Source organism: Oryx dammah, unplaced genomic scaffold (assembly GCF_014754425.2).
Source record: "Oryx dammah isolate SB20612 unplaced genomic scaffold, SCBI_Odam_1.1 HiC_scaffold_1, whole genome shotgun sequence".
In the NCBI taxonomy this organism is placed as follows: Eukaryota; Metazoa; Chordata; class Mammalia; order Artiodactyla; family Bovidae; genus Oryx; species Oryx dammah.
The window spans coordinates 68,544,654-68,566,522 of record NW_024070185.1 but is presented as its reverse complement, the minus strand read 5'-3'; the positions used below and the strand labels follow the sequence as shown (position 1 = coordinate 68,566,522).

General features: G+C 53.8%; 1 protein-coding gene across 2 annotated transcripts in view; it reads left to right on the top strand.

Annotated features, from left to right (window-relative positions):
- The window catches only part of PEBP4 (phosphatidylethanolamine binding protein 4), a 221,274-nt gene extending 200,353 nt beyond the window's left edge, over positions 1-20,921 (top strand). For both annotated transcript variants that reach the window (XM_040243017.1, XM_040243012.1), the window contains exons 5-7: positions 5,009-5,054; positions 7,336-7,449; positions 20,629-20,921. In XM_040243017.1, coding sequence (XP_040098951.1) covers positions 5,009-5,054; positions 7,336-7,449; positions 20,629-20,783 — 315 coding nt within the window. In that variant the 3' untranslated portion in view covers positions 20,784-20,921. The remainder of the gene's footprint in view (positions 1-5,008; positions 5,055-7,335; positions 7,450-20,628) is intronic.
- The last annotated feature ends 948 nt before the right edge of the window (positions 20,922-21,869 follow it).

The window sequence follows — 21,869 nt, the reverse complement described above, 5'->3', positions numbered from 1 at the left end:
CTGGGGACACAAGAGAGCACTAGTTAGGCAGTGGGTAAGACAGGAAAAGGAAGGTCTGTGAGCAAGTTCCACTGTGGATTCCTGGAGCACTTATACACCAATTCCCATCAGTCATTGGTTAAGAGCTATTGCCAGGGAACTTTAATACCCCAGCACATCTGCCCTGATGCATGGGGGCTGGGGGTGAAGCAAGTTCTGGAGGCTGGTGCTGGCCCTGGGACCAGGAGAAACAGGTTGAAGGTGGAGCCAGCGAGCCAGGGCATGGGCCAGGGCACTGAGAACATCTAATACCCCTCCTATGTGCCAAGTATCTTGAGAGCTACAAAGATGGAAAGGATACAGCCCCCGCCCTTGAGAAGCTGAAGCTTCTCTGGGTTTCTCTCCAGTCAAATGGGGAGACCAATCTCTGCCCTTCTCATATGAGAGCTGCTGTCAGATCCATTGATTGGACAGTACCCTGGAGAATAAATACTAAAAGCTCGTTACAAATGTAAGATGGGATGGGGGGCAGCTGTCCGCTTCCAGCACTGTGTGTTTGTTGTTTTTTTTTAAATAATTTTATTTATTTATTTAGGCTGTGCTGGGTCTTCGTTGCCGCTCAGGCTTTTCTCTAGTTGTGGCAAGCAGGGGCTACTCTGTAGTTGCGGTACTCGGGCTTCTCACTGCAGAGGCTTCCCTTGTTGCAGAGCACAGGCTTACTCTAGAGCACACGGGCTCAGTAATTGTGGCTCCCCGGCTCTAGAGCACAGGCTCAGCCGTTGTGGTGCACAGGCTTAGTTGCTCCACGGCATGTGGGATCTTCCTGGATCAGGGATCAAACCAGTGTCTCCTGCATTCGCAAGGTGGATTCTTTACCTCTGAGCCACCAGGAAAGCCCAGCACTGTGTTCTTTACTTGCCCTGTGACAAGCCCCAGTCAGAACAACCCTTGCTGAGACAGCCTGCATCACCCTGGTCCATGCAATGAGGTTGCTGCAACTCCCTGTCGAGCCTCAGCTCTTCTTAAACATCTCACATGTCAGTTTCAAACTAGCTCAACAAGACACGATGGGTTCTGAGGTGGGAGAGAGCTGGAAGGAAAGTCTCATGTTCTATAAACCAGGAAATTCCTCCATAGGGTCCACAGAGTTGAGCTTCTTCTCTGTGATTAGAATAGTATGTGTTAGTTTGTATGCCAGCCAGCTCTGTATACACACCCTTCATGCACACACATGCACATTTACACACACATGGATGTACATATGCACACATCAAGCACCAGAATCTAAGAAAGAGGGGAGAGTGTCTTATATCCCGAGCATTCAAGGGTCCAACTCAGCAATTTCCCACCTCCTGCTCCCCTCTCCCTGCTAAGAGGATGCTGAGTGTTGGGTTCCGCATTTCCAGAGGATGCTGATGAGGAAAGAAGCTGCTGTCCCAAAGCCACCAGTTCCCTGTGACTTAGAAGGGCCCAGAACATCCTCCTAAGCTCACTGACCAAACACCTCTGGTGCTCCCATACTGAAATCCCAGAAAACCCATCCCGGACTTCTCAGTGTTCTTGAGGATTAGCAATCCAACTATATTCATGCTGTGTGTAATTTCTGTCATTATTTCCTTTTTAAGAATCTGCATCCAGACAAGTTCCTTTTGAAAATGCCCGCCTGTCTTAGCTATAGTTAAGGAAGGGAAGTTTTGTCTGTGCCAGTCTTAAAGAGGAGCAGCACGCCTGGGGGCCGAGAGGCGGGTAGTGGGGAATGAAAGGAAGCCCCTCCCCTCCTGAGGCTCTCCCACCAAAGCTCTGCTCTGCTCAGACTCAACAGGTGTGGGGTCTGGTCCTCAAGTGCTGAGCTTGCTGCCACTCTCAGGGTACTTCCCTCAGCCCCGTCTCCTCTGAATAATAGAGTTCCCTCTTCTCTTCAAAATTGCTCCAAATCTCCTCCGTCTCCAGAGCTTTCCAGCTGTCTAAAGTGACTTTCCAGCTTTCTAAGGTGACATGCAACACTGCAAGCCATGAAGATGCTGTACGAGAGTTCATGGTTTCACATGGGATGGGGGTAGTGTTGACGGGGTGCGTAATCATTGCTACAGGAGCCCCAGTCCTCCAGGTAATGTTGTTCAACCACTCAGTCAAGTCCGATTCTTTGCAACCCCACGGACTGCAGCACACCAGGCCTCCCTGTCCTCCACTAGCTGGATAATATCTGTATATATTAATAATGATCTTCCTGGGACTTCCCTAGTGGTCCAGTGATTAAGACTCCATGCTTCCAATGCAAGGGGTGCATGTTCAATCCCTGGTCAGGGAACAAGGATCCTGCATGCCACAGGGTACTGCCAAAAAAAATAAACACATAATGGTGGGTGACTCAGATGGTGAAAAGTTGCCTACATTGCAGGAGACCTGGGTTCAGTCTCTAGGTTGGGAAGATCCCCTGGAGAAGGAAATGGCTACCAACTCCAGCAACCTTGCCTGGAGAATCCCATAGTCAGAGGAGTCTGGTGGGCTAGAGTCCACAGGGTCGCAAAGAGTCAGACACGACTGAGCAACTAAGCCTTTCACTTTTCCCAAAAAACACCTCCTAGAGAAGGAATGGGATTATCACAATGTCTTAGAAGAGGTTCTGTGGGTCCAAGGACAAAGGGTCTGAGGTCCCCTCCTCCTAGAACATTCTGGCATTCGCTCACTCACTCCTATGGTGCTGGACATGTTGTCTGAGCTCTTTTGGGCACACAGCTTACTCACCCTTGGATCTGGTTTGCTAAGGCCCCCACCAGGTGTTAGTTCTGTGGTAGAAACGTTAAGCCCCTGAGGACAGAGCAGTGAGGGAAGGTTGATGGCCAAAGGGGAGCTTAGCCAATTCCCAATCCAACTTGAATAAATACCAGCTGAGCTGACCACACTCAGGGGCCCTTCTGCTGCCTGGTCCTTTCTCAGAACTTTCCATGGTGCTTTTCCTGCCAACAAGGATCAGCATCTGTCCAAGAAGGGTCCAGAGAGACCCTCTAGGCTCTCCAGGCCATCAGTGCCATCTGCTCACGGCTCCTGGCAGCTGCCTCCGCCGATCTCGGGGGCAGTGGGCAGGGGAAGGCCGGCAGGAAGGGCCGCCAGTGTTACTAAGGGTTTGCAAGTGTCCTTGCCAAGCTGGCCCCTGCCGAGGAGAAAAAGACTCCCCAGAGTGAAAGGGAGGGGACGGAGAGCCTCCCCACCCTCATGGAGGCTACGATCAGACTTTCCACACTGCTCTGACCCTACAGGCCCAGGGCCTACCGCGCCCTCGCCCCCTCCCTGTGCTTGCACCAGGAGAGAGGCCTGTTTATCACTCTGGGTGGGACCCAAGCCTGTGGGGAATTGAAACAGCCGGCCTAGGTTGCTATTGTTTTGTTTAAACAAATCACTGGCTGGGCTGACTTGGGAAGGAATGAGGGGGAGGCTGGGAGCGAAGGGGAGGCCAGGCTGGGCTGGGCTTCCCTGGCCTCAGCACCCACCTCTCAGTCCTGCTAGAGAGGCCAGGGAGCTATTCGGAGAGAGCGACTGGAAGACCTCAGTCCTCCCCGCCTCTCCTGGGAAAGAGAAGGGTATCCAGGGGAGGGGCCTCCGTTTCCCCCACACACCCTGCCAGCCCAGCACCTCAGCTGCTGGCCACACCGGGGTCTCAAGCCAGCCCTGGATAAGGCTTGGCCTGATACTGGGGGAGAGGGGGTAAGCAGAGCTCGGGTCCATCTGAGGGGCTGAATTAGAAGGCTACCTGGGTGCTACTGAGCAAACAAGATGGGATGAGGGTGAGGGAAAGGACGTCAAAAGACACACAGGAAACAGTGGAAGTGGGGCTCAAAGATGGGCTCCATCCTTCTGCAGTCTCCTGCCCCTTCTTCCCACCACAGGTGACCTAGCTGGACACGGAGGAGCAGGGGGAGGGGAGGGAGAGGGATATTCTGGCAAAAACTTGGACAAATTGCAGCCTAAAGGGGAGAACAGGAGGGGGATGGAGGGTCTGGAGTGGGGGAACGGGGCTTGCATTTCCTAAAAAGGAAACCACACTGGGGTTTGGGTCACTCCAACTCTGAGAAGCTCCACAGAGACCTGAGGAGAAAGATCACACGCTCCCCTGGCCCTACCCGACCCCCACCTCCTCTCACGGGTACGGAGCAGGGGCCGCACCAGCAGGGCTGGGTGAAAAGGTGGCCAGGGCACAGTTAGGTGTTGGCAGAAGAAGCGAAGAGCCACACTAATCACCATCATTAAGGCTATAAAACCCCACACCTAGGGGCCGCAGGACTCCCTGGCATGGCCTGGGGCCCTGAGCCATGGCACGGACCCAGGGGCCCAGCTCCAGTGCCTTTCATCTGAGCATCTCCGGGCCCTGCACAAACAGTAATTAGCACCCGCCCCCAGGATCACCTCATTATCTCACAGACACTGAGTGGAGGGGAGGGGGAAGGCAAAGGGAGCAAGGGAAGGGGAAAACTGAGGCTGTCCCAACCACCCAGCATGGTGGACTGAGTCCCCTCAAGCCTCAGAATCAGGTGGTCCAGCCTCCTCCGGCCCTCCCTTGCCCTGCTGGCTGCTCAGGCAGCCGTTGGCAGAGTATTCTGAAGGTCCCAAAGAGAGCCCAAGAGGATGGGCAAGCAGTGAGCATGGTCAGCCCAGGCACTCAATTTAACCAGACCCACAGACCGAGAGGTGCATCGTGGGCTCAGCCTGGGGGCACGGAGGGTGAGGGGGGGATGTCTCTTCCAGAAGGGTTCTCTCAGGCTCTGCATAGATCGGGGGTCCATGCCTCGCCAGCAGGTCATCACCAGCAATGTCTGTATCTGTCCTCTCTCCCAGACCCCCTGAGGCACCATTCTAAACCCCACAGCCTGTCCTAGCAGCATCCCCCAGGACAGTCAGACCGCTTCCTCCTTTCTCATCCTGCTCTCTCAGAGAGAAAGACAGAACTCAGCAGAGCCCACTGAGACTGAGTGGATGGTGTGGCCTTCCGCTGCCCTGAGAGTAACTCTTGCCCATGCCTGTCTCTTATTTTCAGGGCACCGACATGAAGATAGGGAAGATTCAGGGCCAGGAGCTATCGCGTGAGTGACACCCTCCAGGGCCCCTCCCCCCAGCCAGGGCAATGACAAGCATCATAGCAATACAGCTCTACGGTGTGGGAAGCACTGATCCCCGAGTTCACTTGGATGTTCTGATTTAATCTTCACAACTGTCCTTTAAGCTCACTGCCATCAACATCTCCTTTATAAAGAGGAGGAAACTGAGGCATAGACCCACCTGCCCCATGTCACACAACCAGTAAGAAATAGAGCCCACATCAACCTACAGGGCTCTGCTGAGACAGAACCCAGAACCAGAACTGCCCCCAGATGGGCTTGGTCCCCTCCCTGCTCTCTCCCAGCCCTACTATGTAGCTGCATGGACCTCCCTTTTCTCCAATCCCCTCTTCTTCCCACCCCCATCCTCACCACTAGCTCCCCGCCTCCCTTCCCTCTGGGATCTGCCAGCAAGAGCAGGCCCACCACTCAGCTTGAAGCAACTGCTCCAGGGGTGAGCTGGCTCCTGGCAAAGGGTTGAGCAAGAAAAAAACCAACCGAGTTTCATGGTTTGGTGAAGCAACACAGACTTGGGCACCAGACAGGCCCGGATTCAAAGCCCAGCTCCACCACTGACTGTCAGCCTGACTTCATCGCTCAGAGCCCCAGTTTTCTCATCTAGATAATGGCCATAATACCCACCTTCCCGAGTCGTGAAGAGGATTCCAGCAATGTGACAACCCACTCCAGTATTCCTGCCTGGAGAATCCCATGGACAGAGGAACCTGGCGGGCTACAGTCCACGGGGTCACAGAGTTGGACACAGCTGAGCAACTAACACTCGTGACTAGTGACATGGGAAAGCACCTAGCCAGGGCCCGGCTCCAAAATGCAGCTCACCAAATGTGTCCCATTCCCTTCCTCCTCATGACTCTCAGCTCTACTTTTAGAGGGAGAGTTTCTTCAGGAACACCCTCGTGAGAAGGGCTTCCATCTCCATCTCCCCCTAGGACAAATTCCCAGCTGCACGGAACCACTGAGATCCATCACTGGTCAGCAGTATTTGTAAAAAAAAAAAAAAAAAAAAGCGTCAATGTACCCACATGCACACACTGGCAGAGACCCTCCAAAATAGCCTGGGCACACATGCCCACCAGTTCCTGCAAAACCCACACCCACCCAATGTAGACCCTGGTTCACACAGCTCACATGACTTGTGGCAGACCCTGGGTTCACACAGACACACACACACACACACACACACACACACACACATCTGCTCTGCAATGTAAAAACCCAGGGAGGAATGAATAGTCAGGAATTCCCCTGGCTGCAAGCACACCAGAGGCAGGAAGTGCACCATGAGGAGCACCTCCACCACTCCGAGAAGCAAGTGATTCTTGTCTAACTGACAATCAGGAGAGGGAGGTGGCCATCGTGTACCAATGCTCCATCCCACTAGCAGCATCCTTGCAAACACTCTATCCCCACCCACCCCTCGGAAGATGCTTGGTTCCTTGGAAAGAAAGATGAAGGGAGCAGAGGGGTGGGAAAGAGACACCACACTCTTGGAAGGAGGCCCAGCTGGAACAGTCTGCAGAAGTCCGACCCGCAAAACCCCGGGGCCCTGCATAAACTTAGGGGAAGGATGAGAGATGTCCGTACTCCACATCTCCCCCCTCAACAAAGAGTGCCTCCAGCACAAAGACCAACAGGAGGGGAGACGGGCACTCTCCTCCGGAAGAGACTGAGTCAGCTCCCGGTGCCCCAAGCACCCAGATCCTACAGCTTCCATGATCAAACCTTTGAACCGAGTCCCACCCACCCCCGTAACCACTTCCAGATCCTCCGGATCCAGCCAAGAAATTGGCTTCTTTGGGGATTGAGTTCATAAGGAAATGCTGAGAAAATAAATAAAAATCCCCTGCCAAACACACTCGCAGAGGAAGATGGGGTTTCTCTTGAGGCAGGAAATCCATCAGGATAGGCCAAAGCAGAAAGGGGACAACAGCAAGACCCACTGGTCCGGAAAGGCCCAAGAGTCCGGCCAGCACCCAAGACCTTCAACCTGCCCGCACGTCCTCCTCCTCCCACCACCCCAAATAATGAGCTTCTTAAATGAAGCGACTGAAGATGAGATTCTGCCCAAGATAAAGCCTGATGGTCTGCAGTATGTGGACCCCCCTACACAGCTGGGACCCCAGGAGGGTCAGCAAGGACCATGAAAAGGACCAAGACTGACTCTTTGCCCCCTGCCCAGAGCAGCCAGGAGCCCCTGTGTACTGGGGCACACGGAGCCCACCCTCTCTCCTTTTTCTTCCCATAGCCTACCAGCCTCCCTCCCCACCAGCACACAGTGGCTTACATCGCTACCAGTTCTTTGTCTATCTTCAGGAAGGAAGGACCATCTCTCTCCCTCCCAAAGAAAACAAAACTCGAGGTAAGACCTTCCCATTCTTCAAAACTGGAGTGAATTCTGGGGTGGAAGTGAATGGTTCGAGTATTTGCGGGCAAGTTGGGACTTTAACTCTACCCATGAGCCTTAGAGTGTTAGTTGCTCAGTCATGTCTGACCCTTTGCAACTCCATGAACTATAGCCTGCCAGTCTCCTCTGTCCATGGGATTCTCCAGGCAAGAATACTGGAGTTCGTTGCCATTCCCTTCTCCGGGGGATCTTCCCGACCCAGGGATCAACCCAGGTCTCCTGACTTGCAGGCAGATTCTTTACCATCTGAGCCACCAGGGAAGTCCATGAGCCTTGGAGGCCAGAGTCAAAGGCTGTGGTGTCTCTTGAGAATAAACCAGGATGAATGTCCTAAAAGAGATGTTGACATCAGACATGGTCTCCCCCTAGAAGCCAGTTCAATCATCCCTGATGGAGGCTTTAATTGGGTAGGTGGGTCTATAAGGCAGGGTCCCAAAGTGGGTAACTAGAGTCAGAGAAAGAAGCATCTCCCCCAGTAGCTTCAAATGGCATGTGCGGGCAGCTACCCCACAGCACTTCTGCATATAATTGTACCCGGTAATTGAGTCTGATCTGGGCAAGGGGGCCGTGGAATGCCATCCTGCCAGTCTGTCTTCATCGGTCCTTAATTGCTCTGTGCCATCTCAGTGGTGGGGCAGAGACATCCCTGTCCATGCCTCCTCTTTGGCTTCTCTGAGCAGCCCTCCCAGCACTCTCCAGAGGACCAAGAACCCACAGCTCCCCAGCGGTTAGCCCAGCCTTCATGGCCTTGGTCCTTCTACCACCAGAGCTTAGTCCCTGAAGGAGCTGGGGACACCTGGCTACTGAGATGCAGTGTCACAGGTGACTCACCTGACCCTGTGAGGGCCACGCCCCCTCTCTGAACCTAAGATTTCTCTTCAGGAATGTGGGAAATAATGTGATCCCTGTGCGCTGTATGTCTCACACCCCGTTTTAAGGAAGGGAAGAAAATGTGGAATGCATGAATGCCAACTTGGGAGGACAAAGGGCACATCCCCCAGGCTGACAGAAGAGTGAGTGGGTGGGTGGGTGTCATCAGCCATTTCCTCTCACCCAGTGATCCTAACCAACCTCCACCCACTGGGAAGAGAAGGTATTGTCACAAGCCTCCTGCCTCAGGCCCCAGAGGAGAGGAGGGGAGTGTGGAGCCCTTCAGATGTGCCAAGCAGGGCCCACCAATCACAGGCGGCTCCAGACCGCCCTGGAAGTGGAACTGGTACAACCTTTCCACCGGTGAACCTTCCCCAGGTGCCCCCAGCGCCTCACCAATCTGTAAATCTGTTCAAACAGCTTTGCCAGAGACACGATTTCAAGTTTGGATACAAAGAGAGAAGGGAAAGAAAAATGTTTCTTGCCCAGGCCAAGATCAGTTTCACCAGTTCCCTGTTTCATCACGAAGCCCCTTCCACCAGTCCTGGTACTGGGATTTTCCAGGGGGGCTGGAAACCAGCATCTCAGCCTACAATGTTTATGCGACATGGGAGTCGAATAAAGGAACACAGTGCCTTCGAGGTCCACATTAAATATCAGGGCCTCAGTGCCCGTGCCCTGGACAGGATAATGCTCAGACAGTCCCCTGAGGGGGCCTCCAGCAGACCAAGTGCTCTTCCTGGGTGAGAGAGGGATGGAGCCGGGATGAGCATTAGGCGATGCCCAGAGGAGCTGCAAAAGGGACGAAGGAGGAGGACAGGTGCGCACACCAAAGACCTTTGCCACCCCTTGCATAGCTTGTCCTCCAGAGCCGTTGGTGCCTTTCCTATGACAGCAGCAGCAGGCAGTGAAACTGCAAGCCCTTTGGGCCTGAAACTCATTATTCGTCCCCTTTGGATCTTTGCCAAAGCCACGGTTTTTTGTGCACCCCCACCGAAACCCCCCTTCCATCTCTGTGAAAACTTTGGAACCAGACTTGCCACCGGGCAGAGTCCTTTTGGCTTCCATATGCTGTTTTGTTTGCTGCCAGCAATGGAGACGGTAAAATTATTCCAGCAGATGAAAGCTTCCAGGTTCCAGTCCCACCATGTGATGTCTTCCACGAGCCCCGTGCTAAGGGCTTTGGAGGGAGCATGATCCAGGGCACAGAGATAGTTCCCTGCCCTCAAGGGGCTTACAATCTCCTTTGGAAACACTCAAATAACAATGCAGAGCAGCATATAATTAAACACTTTATTGTGTGTTTCTGGCTGGAAGGACAACCGGAGCTCCAGTGGACTTAGGGACAGTCCTGTTCCTTTCCAGGTTCCCTTTCCTTCCAGGATGACACACCTTCTTCAGCTGGGAAGAGTGAAAAGTATTTTACTGCAGGGTGAGGAAACATTGATTTCTAGTCTCTACCTAGTGATTTGACTTCTCAGCAAATCAGCTAATGTCTCTGGGCCGTGATTTCCTCATCTAGAAAAGAAAGGGTTGGATCTTCAGATCCACAGTGTCCTGAGGCCGCTTGGAGGAGGCCAAGTGTAGGCTGGCCCTGGAGAAGGGAGAAGATTCGAATCCTTGAGTGAAGGGGAAAAGGGTGCTCTGGACTGGGGAAACTACAGAGGCAAAGTGAGAAGGGTTTCCCTGGTTGTCCAGTGGTTGGGAATCTGCCTGCCAGCAGGGACACAGGTTTGATCCCTGGTCCAGGAATATCCCACATACCGTGGAACAACTAACCCAGGAGCCACAAGTACGGAAGCCTGTGTGCCCTAGAGCAACAAGCTGCTGGATCTTACTGTACTCCGCAGCAAGAGGCGCCGCCACAGTGAGAAGCCCACTCCCCACAACTAGAGAAAAGCCTGAGCTGCAACAAAGACCCAGAACAGCCAAAAATAAAGTTTTTTTTTAATATAAAAAGTGAGGAGGCCCCCTGTGATGGTGATGAAAGGAGAAAGTGGGAGGTCATGGAGGGTCTCCAAAGCCCAGCACAGGCATGACTTTGGTGGGGGCTGTAGAGAACTACTGGAGATTGCCCATGTGAAGAGTAACACACAAAAGCCAGTCTTTAGAAAAGACTACGCCAGAGTGGTGGGCAGCACAGACTAGAATGAGAGGACAGGAGGCCATTGGGGGCCTAGAGGTGTGTGGCGTGGATGAGCCCAGGGTTGACTGCAAAAGCAGAAGCCACTTGTGTGCATTTCCCAAGGCCAGGCAATCTCTAACATTTGCACAGTGCCAGGGGGTCTCTTGGCACTCAAGCTGGACCAGCCCTCAGGAGTCCAGGACAAGAGGCCTTGCCCATGAGCACGGGCCCTGGGGCTTACTTTGATCTAGTTTTCTTTCCACTGAGGGACATGGGGAGTCCCCGGGTATGTGTGCCATAGCCAACCCTGGTCAAGTGACCCCTGAATGAACAGACAGCATCCAGAGGCTGGAGGGGCGAGGTCAGTATCCAAGAGCCCATGTAGAAAGGCATCCACGGGAGATGGTTAACTTGACTCAGTCCTTTGGGGTTGCCTCTCACACTGGGACTTAGCTGTGAATGACAAGATTCAATGAGAAGGAAGCATGAGATTATTCTCCTTGAACTTATATGACTGTTTTGGGGGTCAGGATTGGTGGGGGAGGTGGCATTGTTCAGGGTCAGAGGCCCAACCCTCTCCAGGATTCCTCTTTGTCCGTGACTCCAGGATGATACACGAGGGGTCAGCAGATGGGAGATCTCAACATCCAAATGCTCACTGTCCGACCTTGGACAAGCCACCTCACCTCCCTGGGCCTCAGTATCTCCATTATCAGGACAAGGTATTGGTCTAGCTGGTCTACCCCTGAATGACCCTCAACAGATTTGCTTTTGGCTCACAGAGCTGGCCCACCCAGTTTCACCGGCCAAATCTGGGTGCAACTCCCCCCACCACCAGTCCTGTGGGCCTGTGGACAGAGGCCTTTTATCAGATCCAGGGCCACCGGGACCACTGCTGGAAGAGGATCTGGGCCCACTTCGCTTCTAGTGTGTGGAGTCCTGCCTTTCCACAGCTCCCTCCTCCCTGTGCCACTTTCCACATCATGATTCAGCAGTGCCTTCTGCGTCCACTCAGGTGACACTTGGTGTCAAGTGTGGTTGGGGCCCCATTCTGGGCGCTGTGGGTACAGAAAGTGCATCCCTGCTGCTGTGGATGTATGGAGTAATCCGGAGAATCTCTGCAGACACTAGAAGCTCACAGAGAGAGTGGAGGGAGACACTCACATCACTTAATCATGTTGTTGTTGTTGTTGTTGTTCATTCGCTAAGTCATGTCCAACACTTTCACGACCCCATAGACGTAGCCCGCCAGGCTCCTCCATCCACAGGGTTCTCAAGGCAAGAATACTGGAGCGGGTTGCCATTTGACCACACCCTAAATGGAGGAGAATGCTGAGGCTGATAGAGCCTGAACTGGTGCCCCTGACAAGGGATGACCCAGTTTCACTGACATTTGTCCCAAAGGTCACACTTCACCTTTTCAGATTTGGAACTGGCATTATCTTGGGTCCATAAGACACAGGACTTGCCCCCTTGGCCTCCCAGTTTAACTCCCTTCCCCCAGGTCTAATCTCCAACCCCTCCTCCCCATCCTCTTCAACCAAAGCCTAGAATCTGGTCTCTGGGGTCATCCGGGCTTCATGATGGTTTCTCTGCACATGGTCCTCATGGCAGCTTGGATTTGGCCCTAGACTTCCAGGTACTAGAGGAACCAACCAAATGCTTTGAGGGGCCTTGTCTGGCAGAGGGCCCACACTCGATACCTTGTTTCATACCCTTTTGGACCACATGCTGCCAGAACACCCATTAACCCTGCTTCTTCACTCATGTCCACCTGCCCACCAGCTCACCCAGCGATGGATTTGCCTCTTCCTGCCAATCTGGGCAGAACATTTTCCCCCTTCCCCCACAGCAGGACTGCCTTTAAGCCTTCAGGACACCAGTCCACGGCGCCTCTCTAAATTCCCCCAAGGGCCCGTCTTCTCTCAGTCAGTAAGAAGTCCACCCCTATCAGTGCCTCCCTTGCCCTCTCCTGCTCCTATTGCATGCTCACATGCTCACAAAACACCTAGTTTATGTCCTCAGTCACCTGCTTTTCTCTCTTCTGTATTTTTTACATTTTCTTCTTGCCAGCTCCCACTTCCACCACTCTTAAGAGCCCCTTGGACTGCAAAGATCAAACAAGTCAATAATAAAGGAAATCAACCTGAATATTCATTGGAAGGACTGATGCTGAAGCTCCAATACTTGGGCCACCTGATGCAAAGAGCTGACTCATTGAAAAAAAAAACCTGATGCTAGGAAAGATTGAAGGCAAAAGAAGGGGGCAACCAAGGATGAGATGATTGGATGGCATCACCAAGTCAACAGGCATGAATTTGAGCAAACTCCAGAAGATAGTGGAGAACAGGGAGGCCTGGTGTGCTGCAGTCCATAGGGTCACAAAAAGTCAGACACGACTGAGCAACTGAACAGCAACAACTTCCACCCCAAGACTCTCTAGTCTCTTCCTTGAAGAAAGAGCTCAGGTCTGTCCTACATTCCTTTTTTGCCACCTGTCCCTGGGCACAGCCCTCTGTGAACTTTGAATCAATGAGTGTGTTTGTATAGGAGACACACCCACCGATAACCATTCACACACACACACACACACACACACACACAGAAGGATCTGCACATTCTCACACCCCCACGTTCATAAACACACCTCACGTTCAACTTCCTTTAACACCTGCTAAGACAGCTGCTTCTGTGAGCACTGTGCCCACAAATGACCATTTTGGTGCCCACACCCACCCTGTCCCAGCCTCTCTATCAGCCTGCCCTGCCCCTCCCCCATCACCCAACCATGTGGGGTGGGCAGCACAGTGACCACAGTCCCGTACCAACCCCAAGGCAGAGGAGGAAATCAAGGCCCAGAATGGTGAGTGGCTTGCTTGACTAAGAGTCTGCAGTTCATAGCAAGATCATTTTCTTCTGCTTTCTGGGCCAAGGGTCTTGGCAACAATTCACCCACATTCCATCTCCCCTGACCCAGACCACCAGACTTCTGGGCCCTGGTGTGGAGTCTGAGAGGGAGCAAGGCCATCCATTGCCCTGGATGTCTTGGTGATGCCCCCACACACCCTTCCTCTGGAGGAAGCCTGCGACCCAGCACCATGTGGAGACTTCAGATCTAGGAGCTGTGGTCTGTGCCCTGCCACACCTTAGGCACCTTGCCCAGGGGTGCCACAAGCTGGCCTCACACGCCTCAGGGTGAGCCGGGGAATCCCCTCTGCCACAGCTGGCTCCTCAAGCCTCTCCAAGGCCACGGGCCCAGAATCGTGCCGTGGCACCAGGGGGACTAACAGGCCACACCGGGCTGGGTCTGCCTGAGCACGGAAGCCTGGGGGATCTGCAGGGAGACTTCTTGCAGAACAGGGTGGGAGGAACAGAGGAGGGTCCCTGGGCTCCAGACCAGACAGCCAGAATCTTGCTCCCCAGCGCCACAGGCGGCTGAAGGGAGCCGCCTCTGGGCGAGCCACCCACCCACAGGGGTCAGAGAGGAGGGACGGGCAGAGATTTGCCACTCCGTGGGGTTTAAGTCTTGCCTGTGGCATCTGAAGGCCTGTGGAGCTCTGTGGGTGAGTGAGGTAAGGGTGCTGTGGGGAAATGTTTGAAAGCCCAGGGCCAAGGGCACAGAGGCAGCATCCACAGGAGGCAGCATCCATGGTGAGGGCCCGAGGCTGGCAGGGGATCCACCAGGCCTGGTGGCAAGGAGGGGAGATCTAGTGCAAGCCAAGCAGCGAAGGGGGTGCGGCCTGGAGAGCAGCCCAAACACACAGACAGACACAAACACACACAACCCGCTGCAAAACAGCCCCGCCCCGCCCCCCATGACCTCCCATGGTGGTTCACCTGGCCAGGCCCCAGGAGCCTGGGGGCCCAGCCCCTGAGTCACTGTGTGGGCTTGTGTCAGGCAGCCCTCTTCTGCCTCCACAGGGCCCCACCCACCTGGCAGAGCAGGTAGGACTGGGGGCCTGGCAGCAGCCCAGGTGAGGCCATGCTGGGCAACTCTCAGACAGGCACCCTGGCTCGGAACCACCTGCCACCACCACAGGCCCCAGGCACCCAGAACACACCCCAGTCAAGCCCCGCGTCAGCCGTCCCAAACTGTACTGAACAGATCATCCGGAAACCGCAGATAATCCCCAACTTTCACCCAGAACTCCAGTCAGCCATCCATCACCATTACCAAGTACTATAATTGATAACTGGGGGCTCAGTGGACCGTTCGGAGTCTCCCCTCTTCTCAGTCCCTTACCCACACCTACCCTCCCACCCCCAGTGCACGATGGAGGGAGGAGCCCAGTGATCCACGTACTGGGTAATTAGGAATCGCACTTCCACTCACCAGCTTTCAGGGGTTCTCCTCTCTACCTTGGAAAAAACCCCTGACATCCCCACCCTCTCACTCCCGCCAAAGTCATAGTGGTCCCCTCTGCCCTGAGCCTCTCAAGTCAGCAGGATCAGCTACTCAGCAAATATTCTCCAGGAGTAATTGGATGTGATGGAACGAGGGCTTTTCAGCTCCCTAGTGGAAGTCTCTGGATGTCATTTAACGGCACAAAAAAATAAAAGGCTCAGGCCTCCCGCCCACCACCGCCAGGACATCATTAATCTCATCAGAAAGGCATCAGCGCTCCCCTCACGGCAGCCAGCCCCACGCAGAGCCAGACAAATTACAGACCTGAGCCAGGCACTCAGTGGGACGCTTATTAGGCTGGTGTTCAATTTTTGTCTTTCCTTCAGGGCCACTGTCCCCTGACAGGAAAGCACTTGTGTCCCTGAGCAGAGGGAGGGCAGCCAGAGGCTGGGGAATAGGGTGGCTGCCTCAGTTAGATGCAGCTCACTCACGAGGTCATGAGTCCCAGAAGAGGCTGAGGGGGGCCCATGCCAAGGTTTAGAGCCCTGTCCCTTTCCCCAGCCAATCTGAATGGGGCCCTCCCTCCCAGAGAGAGGGGAACACCTGAGGGTCCACTGAGGACCAAATGACAAGGCAGGTGGGAGCAAGGACACACAGGGAGCGCTGCTCCGTGCTATAGAGAAGTCTAAAGAGTGAGTCTGGTGGAGAGACTCCAGGACCACTGTCGGGGATGGGAACTCGTCTCCTGGGGCTACACACTGTGCAGCGGAGAGGCCATCCCACAAAGGCCTAGCTTGTTATTAGTCCAATGTTTTTTTTGTTTGGTTGGTTTTGTTTCATTTTTTAAAGCAGTTTCTTCTCTTTCTTTTAAATCTTGGCTGTGCTGAGTCTTCCTGCGGCGTGTGGGCTTTCTCTACGTGAGGCACCTGGGCTCAGTAGTAGTGGCATGGGCTTAGTTGCCCCTCTGCGCATGGGGTCCTAGTTCCCCGACCAGGGATGGTACCTGAGTCCCCCTCCGTTGGAAGGTGGATTCCTAAATGCTGGGCCAACAGGGAAGTCCCTAATACAGTGCTGATCATCCTGTTATAAAGTTGTCAAGGGCAGGAGTGGGGCCTGGATCAAGTAACCCTCCACCACTCCCGGCAGCCCCCAGAAGCAGCTGTCAGTGTTGGGGGGCCTGGATCCCAGGTCTGAGATTCCCTTCAGCTCAGAGCGTCTGAGTTCTGGCCCAGGTGCTGTCTGCTCAGTCCTCCCAAGTCCTGGGGGTGGTGTTACTGGACTAGTGTAGCACCCCTTTCTCAGTCTCCTGCACAGTGCTCCATCTCTCAGTCCTGTACAGCTCTGTGTGACTCCATGTATCGCAGCCCACCAGGCTCCTCTGGCCTTGGGATTTCCCAGGCAAGAAAACTGCAGTGGGTTGCCATTTTCTTCTCTAGGGGTTCTTCCCAACCCAGGGATCAAACCCAGGTCTCCTGCATTGGCAGGCAGATGCTTTACCACTGAACCACCTGCCTCTTAAACCCTGACAGGCTGGATGGTGGCAGGGGTCGGGGAGGGTCCATTCCAAGTGATGAACTACTCCCAAGCAGTGAATGGTAAGCCAGCCCCACAGATCTGGAAAGCTGGGAGTGAAGAGATGGACTGTCAAGACCTGCCTCAGGGCCATTCCCAAACATTCCAGCCTTGCCATCCCAAAGACTCAAATTCATAGGATGAGTCTCTGAAGCCTGGAACAAGGGTCACTCACCCCCTCCCAGTGTTTGGTAGAGAGGCTCAGAACACCCCCTCCCCATGGCTTTAGATGAGATGACCTAACTCTCCCTGCTCCCCACCTCCCAGCCCAGGTCTAGAACATCTCTAAGGTCTATTGTTGAGCTGGTAAATGGGTAAAGTTGTGTCCGACTCTTTCCGAACCCATGGATTTTAGCCTGTCAGGCTCCTCTGTCCATGGAATTCTCCAGACAAGAATACTGGAGTGGATTGCCATTCTCTTCTTCAAGGGATCTTCCCAACCCAGGGATCAAACCTGGGTCTCCCGCATCAGCAGGCAGATTCTTTACTACTGAGCCACCAGGGGAGCCCAACATTTAACATATCTCATAGCTAACATGTTTCCCGTCAGCACCACCCAGTAAGTGAGCAAACGGCCTCTGTGTGTAGTTGTGCTGGATGAGAACAGCACTCCCTAGGGTTGTGCAGGGACCACCCTGCACATCCTCTGCCACAGCCCCGTCCTGAGGAGACCAGGGACCCCTGTGTTCCAGCCATTGGCTCGGGAGCCGCCCTCCTCCTTTCTCCCTGCAGCCGGAGGCCTCGTGCCACAGAGACCTGAGAAGTGCACTGGCCAGTCCTGTCGGCTTCCCAGGCAGAGCTCGTCCAGGGTGGGTCCGGGCACAAGGGGCGTGGCCTGAGCAAGCCTGCTGCCCGCCCCTCCCTGCAGGGCAGCCCTCCGGAGCTACTACCATGCAGGATGGGGCTTTCCTCCGGCGCAGCAACCACAGAAGCCACAGCCTCCCAGATCCTCACACAGCCCAGAGGGCCTGACTCACCCCTCTTCCTTCTAGAACTTGCACAGGGTCAGTTCCTCTCGTCTTCTGTGGCAGGAAACGGAGGTGTAAGGAGTCACGGCCAAGCCAGGGGAGGAGTCCACCAAGGCTAGCATCCCGGCACTGGCTGCCTCTGCCGAGGGATGCACCTGGTTTGAGAAGCTGCCCAAGAAACCCGAGAACCCCAGGGATGTCGGCAATGGGACCCGGAAGGCGCACCCCCGCCCCAAGCTCCATCAAGAGAGCAGATGCTGGGAGAGCTGAGCAAGGTCTCCCTGGGTGCAGGGGGATTTCTTTCTGCCAACTTGCCCTGATCTTGTGATGAGTTTCAATTCCTTCCCTGCCACGGGTTTCCTTCCTGCTGTGCTCTGTGGGGAAGGTCCCCTTGTCTCTGTGCCAGCCACACATCAGTTCACCCATGACCCTTTCCCTGGCGCATACATATACACACATGCAAGCTTGCAAGCACACGTACATGTACATACACACGCCTTCCCAGGGTCGTGATACTACAGTTCTTTTCCAGCCAGCCCAGCTCCCTCCAGGCAGAGGCCACAGACAGGCGAGCACCTGCTCTCTCCTCACTCCCTCCCTCCCATCCTAGTGAAAAGCAGCTCCCCACCCCACCCCCCAAACCCCAGCAGTGGGTCTTCATCTCAGGCCATTGCCCCCCAAAAAAAGAAGTCCTGAAACACCTGTTTTCTAACCCTCAAAGGCCCAATTTGAATGTGCACAGAGCCAGATAAGACTTAGGGAAACCTGTGGTGGCCCTTCTCCTGAATTGTGTGTGTTAGTTGCTCAGTCATGTCCAACTCTTTGCAAACCCGTGGACTGTAGGCCTCCAGACTCCTCTGTCCATGGGATTCTCCAGGCAAGAATACTGGAGTGGGTTGCCATTCCCTTCTCCAAGGGATCTTCCTGACACAGGGATTAAATCCAGGTCTCCTGCATCGGCACGCTGATTCTTCACCATCTAAGCCACTAGGGAAGCCCTCCTTTCCCCCATCCATTCCCCTAAAAGCTTTTTCACCAAATCTGGTCCTATGACCCCATTATCCCATCTGTGCATTGAGAATAAAAACAGTCTTCTCCCCTTGTGGGGCTTCTCTGATAGCTCAGTTGGTAAAGACTCCACCTGAAATGTAGGAGATCCCGGTTTGATTCCTGGGTCAAGAAGAACCGCTGGAGAAGTGATAGGCTACCCACGCCACTTTTCTCGGGCTTCCCTTGTAGCTCAGCTGGCAAAGAATCCACCTGCAATGCGGGAGACCTGGGTTCGATCCCTGGGTTGGGAAGATCCCCTGGAGAAGGGAAAGGCTACCCACTCCAGTATTCTGGCCTAGAGAATTCCAGTATTCTGTGTTGCAAAGAGTCAGATACGACTGAGCGACTTTCATTTCACTTTTCTTTCCTTGTGAGGATTAAGTGCGTATGTGTGGAGTTCCTAGAACTGTGCCTAGCACGTAGCAAGCACTATATTGGTGTTCTTGCTATTATTTTTTACTTGGTTGCACCAGGTCTTAGTTTTGACATGTGAGATCTTAGTTTCCTGACCAGGGATGGAACCCAGGCCCCCAGCATTGACAGCGCCAAGTCTTAGCTACAGGACCATTATGGAAGTCCCCATGTTATTGGTATTATTTCCAAATCATTGTTTTATTTGGATTAAAATTGTCCTCTCCTTGAGAACATCTTTGAAATGCCAACAGCTGGTGGAGGGCAGGTAGCAGAGAGAGGGACTTGCTTTCTTCATTGCTGAAAATGGAGGTAGATGCCGTCGAGGGGCCACAGGTGGGTGAAGGGGCAGCTCAGGGAGGAATTCTAGGCTACCAGCCCCCCACTTCATCCTCCTGGTGTGTTAGAGGTCTCCATCGGTTCAGGCTGTATCAGCCACTGTCTAGCCCTGCTCCAGGCAGGGTCTACCTGCAGTAATTCCTCTAGCCAGGAAAGGCTGCTAGATTGGGGGTGGGAGGGGGGCGTGGGGAGAAGGGGGGCAGGGATAAATAAATATTGGGTCAGCCAGAAAAGTTCGTTCAAGTTTTCTGTATGAGCGTATGGAAAAACCAGAACGAACTTTTCAGGCCACCCAATAAATACATTAAATAGGTAAGTAAATGTGTACTCAGTCATGTCCAACTCTCTGCAACTGTATGGACTATAGCCCACCAGGCTCCTCTGTCCTTATAGGATGCTCAATTCAGTTTGAGTTTCAGGTAAACAAGGAGTAATTTGTTAGTATAAGTCTGGGCCATGCAATATGTGGGACGCACTTGCACTAACAGAGGATTCGTTGTTCCTCCAAAATTCAGATAGAACTGGGCAACCTGTATTTTATCTGGCAACCATCCGCCAAGGGTGCCTGAGGCCAGGGGTTTGGGAAACAAGAGCGTGGGAATATGCTGCTGACCACTTCCCTAAGCCCCTCCTCTGTGCCCGGGGCCTTGCCCTCCTTGCCCTGCTGCTAGGCCTGTTCACACTTGCTCTAAAAGATTCACCTCCTTCCCCTCCATGGCCCTGCATTCTCTCCCCTTGGAGAAGGCCCCCTCTGACCTGGGCACCCACTGGACTTCCCCAGGGTCCAGGCTGGGCTGTCTCATCCACTCTCCACTCCCCTTCAGGATCTAGGTCCTCAGAGCAAGGAGAAGCAGCCTGGCCATGTGCCCTGCCTTTCATCTGTGTCACCGCCGAGGAGGCAACCCTGTCGCACGAGGTCTCTTGGGACTGGGGAGGAGGTGGCTGGGCTGGCTTCTGAAGAAGAGATTGGAAGAAATGGCATAGACCCTTCTGCCAATCCTAGCCTTGGCAACGGGGGTGACCAGGAATGAAGAAAAGCAGCATTCAGATCACAGTCGTGAGGTCAGGGGAACTTGCAGGAAAAGATGGGTGGGAGGCAGAAGTTGGGCAGCCCACCTGACCAGGCATTTCCTTTCTGCACACGAATGGGAAGGCAGAGTTGTGCCAAATAAAGGCCTGAAGAAAGAGACTAAAGGCAGTCCTTGACTCAGTCCAGACTCTTGGTCCCCACTGTCCTCTGGGAAGTATCCTTTCCAGATGCTGCTAATGTCCAGGGCTTCCCCTGCAGCCAGGAGCCAGCGGGCAGCCCAGACACCTACTGCCTTCAGACCAAGGGCCAGGGTCATCACCTGCTACCTCTATTCTCCAGAGCCAGCCTCCCTCTCGAGCCCCTGCCAGTTCTCAAGTCCACAGTTCTGTCTCATCACCTCCCTGTGATCTGTTTGTCCTTCCAGGCTCTTGGAAAATGGACAAATTTCTGAGCCACTTCCACCTGACCGAACCTGAAGCCAGCACCCAGTTCATGACCCAATATTACCTGGATGCGCTAAGTCCCCAGAACCCGGGAGTAGTAAGCAATGAGACAACGGACAAACCTGAACCGAAATAACTGCCTGCCAGACCTCAAGCTTCACACTGCCGGTGTGTCCACAGTGCGCACCACCCATGGTCTGGGTATGGACTCCCCCTCTCCGGGTATAGAACCCCATTTCTCTTCCAAATTAAAAAAAAATCATCTAGGGCTTAATGGTTGGATGTTTTGTTTCCAAACCTGTCCTCCTTCCAAAACCAAGAGGTAGAAATCCATCGATGTCCATCACTGGGGCTGGGGGCACTCCTGTAAAATGCAAGTGGTTGGTGGGGAGTGGAGTGGGATGGAGTGACAGGCAGGAGGTGGGAGTTTCTAGCCCTGAATGGTCATTGAGGCACCATGTGACCTTGAGCAAGTCACTTACCCTCCATAAAATTCCACTTCCTTAGTTGCGAAATTGAAGGAGGAAGAAGGGACAAGAGGTGGTTGGTTTATCACCGTGGCCCTTCCCAGTTCTGAACACTCATTTAACAAACACTGTTGGCACATGGTGTGTGCCTGACCTCGAGCCAAGGTGCTGGGGATCCACACGTGACAAAGGCAGGCCCAACACGAGGCTTGTTTCATGGAGCTTCCAGTTCAGGACGGGAGGGCAAACTTCTTCATCAGATGACCACAGGCAAATTCCAGCAAATGTGGCAAGTGCTATGAGGGGGTAGAGGGGACCTGAGTTGTGACGGGGGGTGGAGGGTGATCAAGGCTTGGGAATGCCTCTCTTTCCTGAGGAAGTCATGTTTCACTTCACAGCTGAGAAGTGGGGTAGGGATTAACTATGAGTGGAGACAGGGACAGAGAGGAGACATGACACCTCCCAGCTCCCGTGGCTGATGGGGCAATGAAAATCCAAAACTGTGACCACCTGGACAGATGGACAAAGACCAGAACAGGGCAAGCCTTGCAGTCATGTTCACATTTTGGATTGTACCCTGGAAGTGATGGGGAATCGTGAAATGACAAATAGATTGGAGGGGAGAAAGCGCATGATCTGATGTCTGCTTTTAGAAAGCTGTGAAGAAACTTGTTGGTCTGCACAGGAAGGATTTTCGGCATCTTGACAGCCCCTGGATATCCTCTGAAAGTCTCTTGGCTTTCTCACCCCAATAT